Source organism: Ipomoea triloba, chromosome 12 (genome assembly GCF_003576645.1).
Source record: "Ipomoea triloba cultivar NCNSP0323 chromosome 12, ASM357664v1".
Classification (NCBI taxonomy): Eukaryota; Viridiplantae; Streptophyta; class Magnoliopsida; order Solanales; family Convolvulaceae; genus Ipomoea; species Ipomoea triloba.
The window spans coordinates 5,674,676-5,685,679 of NC_044927.1; the positions used below are offsets into that span (position 1 = coordinate 5,674,676).

At 34.4% G+C, this 11,004-nt stretch overlaps 1 protein-coding gene across 1 annotated transcript; it reads right to left on the bottom strand.

The window, feature by feature from the left end:
• Nucleotides 1–8,778: 8,778 nt before the first annotated feature.
• LOC115998330 (LOB domain-containing protein 25) lies at nucleotides 8,779–10,786 on the bottom strand. Its single transcript, XM_031237869.1, has 2 exons — nucleotides 10,498–10,786; nucleotides 8,779–9,724 (listed from the first exon to the last, which is right to left on the bottom strand). The coding sequence occupies exon 2, from the start codon at nucleotides 9,670–9,672 to the stop codon at nucleotides 9,082–9,084; it is 591 nt and encodes a 196-aa protein (XP_031093729.1). The 5' UTR covers nucleotides 9,673–9,724; nucleotides 10,498–10,786; the 3' UTR covers nucleotides 8,779–9,081.
• Nucleotides 10,787–11,004: the final 218 nt, after the last annotated feature.

Here is an 11,004-nt window from a genome sequence, read left to right on the forward strand (position 1 = left end):
TGGAACCAACATAGTACTTACTCTCTTTCATTTTATTAACGTTCAAAAAGTTATCAAAACTTTTCTATAAGAAAAAAAAGTATCAAATTACATATATACTTTTTCCTTATTTAACTTCAATTTAATAATTACATAATGATTATTCAATTTAAAGATTATTCAAATTTATAGAGAAGCAATTTCGTAGTTTAAAAAATTTTTAATATAAAAAAATTAGGTGAAGAATGATAGATGTATTTATGAAGAGCAACTTACATCATAGTCGTTAAATGAAAATTACAATGATAGTAGGACATAGGGGTGGGCGTCGGTTCGGTTCGGGTGATACCCGAATTTTATTTCGGATATCCGAAAATTTCGGGTGATGTTTTTGACACCCGATATCCGAACCAAATTTAATTCGGATATGTTCGGTTCGGGTGAAATTATTTCGGGTTTATTTCGGGTTAGTTTGGATATACCCAAAATTTTATTTTTATCAATTTTAATTTTTTTTATGTTTTGATTATTTTATTATTTATATTTTTTTCATATACTATCAAACTAAAAATAAGACAAATAGTACTCCCTCCGTCCCATTTTATGTGTCTGGTTCGGTTAACGAGGCTTGACTGAAGTTATTTTTAATACAATTTTTCATAATATTAAGTTTAGTATTAATATACAAAATTTATATATTTAGAAACTACATTAAAAGTACTATTAAACACAAAAAATTAAATTTTAAAATAAGTAAAAAATAATAAAGAAAATAAACAAATAAGAAAGAGTTGGTTTGACCAATGAATAGTAAGTAGGACAAATAAAATGGGACAGAGGGAGTAATAATTAACCAATAAACTTTTTAAAATTAATATATTATTAATTATGAAATACATTGATAACTAAATATATAATATATATTATTATATTTATAATAAAATTTCGGTTAGTTCGGGTTTCGGGTCGGGTGTGGGTAAATTTTTTAACACCCGATATCCGAACCAAATTTATATTCGGATATACCAAAATTTAAAATATCCGAACCGATAACTATTTGGGTTCACCCAAAATTTAAAATTCGGTTCGGATTTCGGGTGTTAGTTCGGGTAATCCAAATTACGCCCACCCCTAGTAGGACATATGGATTAAGTAGCTTTATCGAACATGGGCATAAATAAAATGTAATTAATAATATGAGTAGGGCAAATTATACCATGGATCAGGGTCTACTTTGCATTGTAGATGCTAGTCAAAAAATAAGTTTGTATCTATAGTTGACACATTCTGTACCTGCAGTTAACAGTTTATGTACTTATAGCTATTATTATGTGTTAGCAATTATCAAGTTATTTATTTACATGTATAGAAACTGTTAACTGTAGGTACAAAATGTATTAATTGAACGCATAAATTTTTTGTATCAGAATTCATAATGCAATATAAAACCTAGTCCATGATATAATAAATGCAATATCAAACCTGGTCCATGATATAATAATTTAATGAATTGTGCGTGGTTAATAATTGGAAGACCAGGGCAGTTAACAATTGAAGTGCATTTGGTAGTTAAAACTATGGATGAGTTTAGGCTTTGATGTAAATGTACTAATCTTTTATTGAGTTGGCGTGCGCATGCATTTTGTTTTGCATGTGAATTGAAAGGGAGACAGACAGCATATTTTGATGTCAATCAAAAAGGTGGTTTGATCCTATTTTGCATATTCATTTCTCATTTCTCGATGTTCAATCCCCTTCACACAATCACACGTATCCAAAACGGGCCGGGCCTGCCTATCCCCATGCCATGCCAGTCAAGATTTCATATGCGGACATTTGGGATCTTGTCATGTCACTACAAAGATTGACAAACCCTCTTTGTTGAAAATTCTTACACTAGCTAGCTACCTAGCCTTTTACCTTTTTTGGCTAAAATTCCTAAATTTTGAATTGGTTAATGTTGGGAAGATTATATAAAATTCCTAAATTTTGAATTGGTTAATGTTGGGAAGATTATATATTGCTATTAGGCTATCCCCATTAGTGATATTAGGTGGGATTTTGAAAGTAAAATTAAATGTTGAGGTTTTAATAAATGTGGGGATGAATTTTTAAAGGTATTTTTCTCCTGCAAATATGGAGATTTTGACAAGTTGTGTGGGGTTTACTGTGAGAAGAGAAGCTGCGCCTCACGTCGCTCCCACGGGGCGTGTGAGTTTTTTTTTTCTTTTTTCCACCACTCTAATTTTCTCTTTCCTTATCACACTTACAAAATCTCCTCAAACACCGATCACTATTGAGGAAGGTCTTAGCAATAATGAGGTTGAAGCCTGCGGGTTACGGTCTAGACTCTATTTACATTTATTGTCTTTTACAACGGAAGTCTAGAGAAATGCCTTATTATTATTATTATTATCATTATCATTATCATTTATTTTATTTTATTTTAAACTACTAAGCCTACTACGCCGCTGCACCTAAGCGCTAGGCTTTCCCCATACGCCCGACTAGCACTACCTAGCGCCTTTTGCAATCTTGATTGCTTGCTGGCCTACTAGTAATTTCAATATTCTAAAATATAATAATGTACTGCATTGCACCACTCTCAAGTGTACATTTATCAAATGAAAAATACTACATACTTATACTCTTAAATTTTATTCTTTACAAAATTTTGATCTTGACATTTTTCTTGAGACCTATAAGATGAAGATAACCATTCATTGTTACATCAAAAAATAAAAATAATGAAGTAGAAATATAAAGTACATGTAATAAAACTCTGATCTTATCAAATCACAGCATGTATTTTCTCATGCATAGTGATTAGTGAGTGAGTCGACTCACACATTTATTCCATCTCCAGTCATAGAGGCAGTAGAAAGGATAGAAAGAGGAGAAAAGCAAGAAGATCGATGGAAGTAAATCTGTATTCTGTAGCTTCATGTTCCATCACATGGTAGAACAATATTTTCTGATCCTACAAGCCTACCTAGCTCTCTGTACAATTTACTGTAATACGCTAGGACAATGACATGCTTCATTAATGAAGATGCCAAAAAACTCCCAAGCAACAGCAAATGGAAACAGTCTAACATATATATATATATATATATATATATATATATATATATATATATATATATATATATATATATATTTCTATTCAAATGTGGCTGCGCCTTCCCGTGCGGTGTTGCGGTGCGGTTTACACCGCTCAATGTTAAGAAATACACAACTCAATGTTAAGAAACGCACCACAATGAAAGTGCATAAAAACACTTCATAATTCCCCTGTTTCTAATTGTGTATTTCTTAACACTGTGTGGTGTATTTTAGTGGTGTGTTTTTTGGTGATGTGTACCTAATAGTGCATATTTGTGTGGTGTATTTCTTAACATTGAGTGGTGTAAACCGCACCGACCGCACGGGAAGGTGCGGCCACACCTGAACTCTACTATATATATATATATATATATATATATATATATGGTAGAGTTCAAGTGCGGTCGCACCTTCGATGCAGTTTACACCACTAGTGTTAACAAAATACATCAGTAAAAAAAATTGCACCACACAAATATACACCATTAGGTAGGCATCACAAAAAAACACACCACTAGGTATGCAAATATATATCAGACAGGGTTCAGAAATGCACATTTAAGGGCGGGAGAATTATGAGGTGTCTTTGTGCATTTTTCTACGTAGTGTATTTTATTAACACTAGTGGTGTAAACTGCATCGACTTCACGGCACCGAAAGACGTGACCGCTTTTGAGTAGTAATCTAGTAACATATATGTAAATACAACTTTATTTCTTTATATTATATCTTACATATTTTCAAAATCAGGCTATTGGACTTGAACCCTTAGACCTCCACCCAACAATCCTTTAGTCGAGGGCCCGGCCTCCCCCAACATAATAGTATACAATCGATGAGGGGATGGAGTTGTGAAAATGAGCTACCATATCATACTAATGATTCCAGTCAGATCCTAAAAAGCTTTTGACTCCTCTGATAATAACAACAGGCCGGCCACTCATATCAGATCAGATAGATATATGACCGAAAGCTTCAATTTAATGGTTGAAACTTAATACATATCAACTCACACCAACGAACTGAGGTTATGTATGTTTCTTTCCCCTTTTGGTGGGGGCACAATCAACTGTACACATGTCGTCCTTCAATTCTAAAATAATCATGTATGTAGTACGACAGACTAGCTAAGATTATATATTATTAATTTACTATCCTACTTAAGGGGTTATTATTAATTAATAATTAATTTATTATATTTTCTCATTTTGAGTGCTGGGGAAAGAGTGTATTACAGTATCTCTAATTCGTGAATTTCTAATTATCGTTGTGTTCTGCATGCTGGATTTTCTACTATTCTACGTTCTTTTCAAAAGTGTGCTAATCTTCATGTTGTGTGGAGCTGAGCATCTTCTATTCGTTGGGATAAAGCTTTTCCTCTGCCTGCAGGGGCCTTGTGCAATAAACCCCCTACGGTACCGTAGTCCTAAAGTAGTCACCTCGAAGCTTTCGGGGAGTCTTGTGTGTAATTAAGCATAGCATTTCTGGTCAAACCCACCCAACCCAACTAAGAAGAACCGAACCATGATAGACACGTCTTTTACCTTTTAGGAGGGTACTTCGAGTAGTGGCCTAGGTAGGAGAGACTCTGTCTTATAACATTCAAATGCTTCCAAAAAAAAAGAAGAGAAATTATATGCATAATAGGGTAAATTTTTAACCAATGTGGTTGGTGTGGTGTTTTAGCACCTCATCCCTTAAGTATGAGGTTGGGGGTTTGATCCCCACTCATGTGAATGGAGGATTAATTTTCTGGTTATTAGTTGGGGTAACCTTTGGTTAGCCAAAAAAAAAGGGTAAATTTACATTTCTTTTTAATGTGGAACAAAGACTTCTTACAGTCTTCTAATATTTATTTTTTGAGAAATAACTTAATCTATTTTGATTTGGCTCAAATTGAGGATGAACTCCACCTATATTTGTAAAATAATATCACCACTCAAAATATCAAATTTTCTAATATTTTCAACAGAATGCGGACATGTTACATGTTTAATGGTGAATACAAGACATTTAGAAAGCTAGTTCATTGAATCTAAAGTGGGGGATACGGTTCGTAAACATTACTGATGACTTTTTTATGAACTATACTATTGAATCATTACGACTTTTTTTAAAGCATGGTAATATCCTACTTAATTCACCTTAATTGTGGGTAACAATTAATTAGTCTTTCCTTGCCCACAAGCCACAATCTACTATTGAGAAATAATTTAAGTTGTCTATGCCACCTTCACCCGAAAAGTTGAACTCCAATCTCAAGGACTCTACAATCCAATCCGATAAAGTATTTGAAAAGATGTAAATTACGGTAACTCAGTGGCTTGGCAGACATGACTAAATGTTGGTATGCACAAGGGATCTGTCTATTTTGGGTATAATTCTCATACTGTCACTGCTGAGTTTCAAACATTGATCTCTTTCTTCAAATATTGCCTACTGAACCAGTGATTAAAGCACGTGCGCCACAATTAGTGTTTCCTTGCCCACAATCTACCATTGAGAAACAATTTAAGCTTCATTCTTCCAAAAGGTTGAGTCCCCAATCCCAAGGACCCCCACACCTCGGTCTAATAGAGCATTTCGGAGGATGTAAATCAAGGTAATTTAATGGCTCAATAGACATGACTAAATGCCTGTACGCACAAGGGATCTGTCCACTTTAAGCATAATCCCCATACTGCCACAGCCGAATTTCAAACATTGATCTCTTTCCTAAAATATTACCTATTGAACCAATGAGCTAAGCCAGTGCAACACAATTAGTCTTTCTTGTATGCTACCAATGTACATCAATTCATTATTTTCAATTACCCCAAGGACCCCCACACGTCAACCTGATAGAGCATTTGGCAGAATGTAAATCACGGTAACTCAGTGGCTCAGCAGACATGACTAAATGTCGGTACGCACAAAAGATCTATCCACTTTGAGCATAATTCCTATACTGTCACTGTCGGGTTTCAAACATTGATCTCTTCCTTCAAAAATTACCTACTGAACCAGTAAGTTAAGTCCGTGCCACACACTTAGTCTTTCTTGGATGCTACCAATGTACGTGGATTCATTATTTACAATTACCTCTTATATACCGATCTTTTTCATTGAATTGATGTAGGCGGCAAAATTAGACAGTTTAAGAAATATACGGACGGGGTAATATATTGTACTGTTTACCTCAAATTAATGTTTAGTGTGAAGGAATGATATTTCCAAAACATTTAATTTGTTTGCTAGCTACAATCAAGTGTCAGATGGTGTACACACGACAACAGTGGATCATCAGGCTTTTCACTTCAATTTAATGATGGCCGCCTGTCGTTTCTTCTTGCCGTGAAGCATGAGGGCAACTCTAATTTTCAAAACAGATTTTGGGTATCAGAAACTCAGGGGGAATCATGACATGTACCTGCCACCTAGTACAGACCAATTCATTTAAAACAACTTCAGTTCATATATATGAACCACACTTAATGCATCTTGTAACATTCGATTATGGATTTTTAGGTAACTAATTATGTATTTGGAATGATACACACATTTTTTGTAATTATAAGAGTTATAATTCTATTTTTGATCATAGATTTATAAGTGGTAGTTCACTTTTAGTCATTTTTATCAGAAAATTCACATTTAGTCCTAGTATTATTATGGAATGACCATTTTTGGTCCTCCGTCAACAAAATCGTTGAAACGCTGTTAAAAGAAATGGATGTTTTGATTTTTTTTATACAAAGTATGTTGACCCACTATACTTTTTATGTTTATTTTTTTTTAAAAAAATCATAATTTAAGATCCACATGTCCTTGTATTTTTTTTTTGAATACACATGTCCTTGTATTTAACAAAATTTAAATTGTTTTGTTGATAGATGACTAAAAATGATCATATCACAATAATATTATAACCAAATGAGAATTTTTTGATAAAAAAGGACTAATGGACTGTCACTTATAAATCTAGGACAAAAAATAAAATTAATCCTAATTATATATCGTGTAATGTTTAATTGATTAAAGTCTCAACCAAATGAAGCACAAAGAGTCACTATTGGCTCTACTAAGACTCGAACCCACTCCTCTCATGTAGGGGTGCAATCGGGTGCTACTACACTACCAAGTCTTTGGCACACATTTATGTTTATATATTATATATGCTAAACAAGTATCTTCTAAAATTTCATATTTGCTGAATTTGAACGTTTTCTCAAATGAATGATCTTATGTATTACACCACTCTTCCAATTTCTTCAAATGTGTAATTTATCACATATGATCATACACAACTCAATTTTCATTTATGAATACCTAAATCCACATAAGGGTTTTGCCAAGATTTCTACTAACTTCTTATTAGTGTTAATGTGCTAAATCTTGACATTCTTCTGCTTCAGATAATTCCTTATGAAAAATATCTATCTCAATATGCTTTATCCTTGGTTTGTAATCTCTTGAATTCTTGATAGTATTATTCATCTTTTCTCTCTCAATGAGTAGATGAATGTTATGTTCCTTTATTTGAGAATGAGTGGTTATTATAATTTCAAACTTCTTCATCAGCTTGAGAACTGATTCATTAGAATTATTAGATAAAAAAAAAATCATTTGAATTAGAAGATTTATAATTTATCTCTTGGGAAAAATGTCAAATAAGCCTTCGAATTTTAGCTGAAAAGTCAATTAACCCCTTGAACTTTTTAATAGTACAATTATACCCATCAACAATCTATTTTGATGTAATGAAGCCCAAAATCCAATTAATGACCTGCTATCACAGGTCATTATTAAGTTTCAGGCAACATCCCGGCAAATTTTCAGGCAAAAAAAGTGACCGGCGATCGGCGCACAGGTCATTATTAGGTTTCAGGCAACATTCTGACAATTTTTCAGCCAAAAAAGTGACCGGCGACCGATCGATGGTCGCGGGTCATTGAGGAGGGAGACCCATCGGTCGCGGGTAACTTTTTTGCCTGAAAATCCGCTGAAATGTTGCCTGAAACGTAATGACATGTGATAGCAGGTCATTAACTAATTTTTGGACTTCATTGCATCGAAAATAGATTGTTAATGGTGTAATTACACCTTTAAAAAGTTTAGTGGACTAATTGACTTTTCAGCTAAAGTTCGAGGGTTTATTTTACCTTTTTCGTTCTATTCTTTATTTGTCAAGTCATTTGTATAGATTATATCTTCCATTTTAGCATATCTCTCCGATGGTTAAAACTTTGGTTAAACTAACTCTTTCACCAAAATAAGGGTTCTATTTTGACATTTTTTTTCCTTTGCATATATATATATGCTGAATTAGGCTAATCAGAATTTGTTCTAATTTTAATATGTTTTTAGGCTTTACATATACATGCTTAAATAAAGAGTATTGATTGAATTAATACTTTAATGACAACATTTATTTATTTATTTATTTGTACTGTTATTGGATATATTGAAAAGAACAATGGAGTTTCACCTAGCCGGCCATATGGCAATGTGGACAAAATCACAAAGCTAAGGGCATCATATCATGTGACGACTCAAATACATACAAACGAGAATTAGAGTGCTGCGCTACTACTATACCTTCCATTTCCTAGCCTCATCAATTGTCCAACCTAGCTAAGCACAAATAATGTGTGGATATGTAGGGATAAGAGTTTAAAGATGCCCTTACAGTTAGGGTCTGCTCATAACACCTCGTAGTCGGACAAAAAAAATGTATTATATAATAAGAACTTCAACACATTCACAACCAATTACAATAGCTGATTATATTATAGTATATTGTTGATCTGCAGTACAGTGATGCCATCCAGTTTAGACATGCATGTAAATTTGCATACCTAGCTAGCTAGCTAGCTTATTTAATTTAACCTTAATATCAACTTAACTATAATAATCTGGCCTGGCTGGGGTATTATATAAGATGCCTAAGCCTAATAGAAGCTTAGCTTAGCTTACATGGAACAATATAATATAATTCATCAATCACCTTCTGCGCCGTCACTCGTCAGGGTTATGCTCTCCAGAAGAACTGTTAGTCCACTGAGAAGAATAATTGGGCATTTCATAAGATTGGCCATAAAATACCCCACCAGTACCCACCCTTGATGATCTCCCATACTGGTTGTTGTTATGGCTGTTGCTGCTCCTTTGTTGATTATACATTTGATGATAATTCATGTTGTTATGATCATCTGGAGTAGTGGGATGATGATATCCATGGCCGCCGCACGACATTTCGTTGCGAGCGTATCGCATTAAGTCCGCGTTGGTCGCGTCTAGCTCCTTCTGCAACCGAAGGACCTGCCTTTGGAGGACGGAGATAGCCCCGACGCACCCGTACACGGGGTCCTTGAGCCGCGCCTCGGCTTCATAGGCGAGGGAATTCACGGCGTCTTCTCTCTGGTGAGGCTGGATTTCGTTCAGGAGTTTGCTCACGTTGCTCGCACCGAAGATTTTGTGCACGTTGGCAAACTTCTGCGGCTCCTCTGGAGGGAAGTAGGGAGCGAAGACGCAGCCCGGCAGGCATTTTCGCCTCAGGAACTTGCACGCGGCACATGGAGGGTTGGAATAGCTACTAGAAGACGACATCTCATCGAGAGATCGATCAATCGATCTAAATTGCTTATAACATGCACAAAACCTACCCCGGCCATAATAAGATAAATATTATAGGATAGATCGGAATTGAATACAATGTAACCACACACATACAATATAGATTCATAAAATTATTTAATCAGTAAATTTGTTATTATTCAATTTCGGTCGTGTCAAATGCACATTGCTAATGTAAACTAGTTAATAAATTATGTGCCCACCCTATCATTTACAACAAGATCAAATTCTAGCTAGCTAATTGGGGGTTTTGAATTTTCCATTAAGTTATGTATATATAGAGAGAGAAGTTTGAATTGAAAATTTTGATGATCACAAAAACATGGACGACATTGTATATACCTAGGTTATCTATCTATGTAGGAGCACAATTCAAACATAGTACAAATTAAACAGGGGGCTATATAAGGCATCATGTGAACTTATTAGTTCCGCTGTCTAAGCCTTTATGTTTCTTCTGTCGCAAAACAAAGCACATACCATCCGACATTCCACCTGCAAATTTCCGTAAAACTAGACTTTCCAATTCCCTACTACCCTAAAGTCACTACTCAACCCTTACCTTTCATCGGGATCTATCCATTAATTGATATCATGTTTCTTTACCAAATATTAACCTATTACTCTATATTTCTCATTCAATATATATAATTTATACCCAATTGGCTCTAAGAATTCTATTCTAGGACCAAAAAAGAGTCGATTTGTCTCCACAAACTTAACTTACTGATTCAGTAAACATGCAGTATTTAGAAGAAGATATTTCTTTATCAAGAAGTTAGGAGTAGAGTACTATACCTTTGTGGGTTTCCCGGTTAAGCTGTCTCCCTTCATTCTTGTAGCTTCAATAATTCACAAGTTTTGCATCCATTAGCTAAGAATTGAAAGAGGAGTGGAATGAATTTTGTGAGTATATAAAGTGAAAGAAGAAAACCCTAGAAGAAGCAGGAGACAGATAGTAAGTAGAAGCCTGCAAATACAGTGAACATCCAAAAAGTGAAGATAATGTGTGTGAGTGAGGGGAGAGAGAGAGAGAGATGGAAATGGAGATTGAAGGAAAAGCAAAAGGCAGAATAAGTAGGGCTACAATTATTAGGCCATGCTCACTGTGAACACCGCTTTGTATACTATACTATATATATTCTTATAATATTGTCCGCCAAATCCTAGCTTAGCTTAGCTTGCCCAACTTATTTACTTCTACTGTACTCCTGTCCTCCAAGAGGACAAATGTTGCAATTATTCCTTGCCTGAAACACATGTAGTAGAGATTTTTTCTCCTTTTTTTTTTTTTTTTTTTTTTTT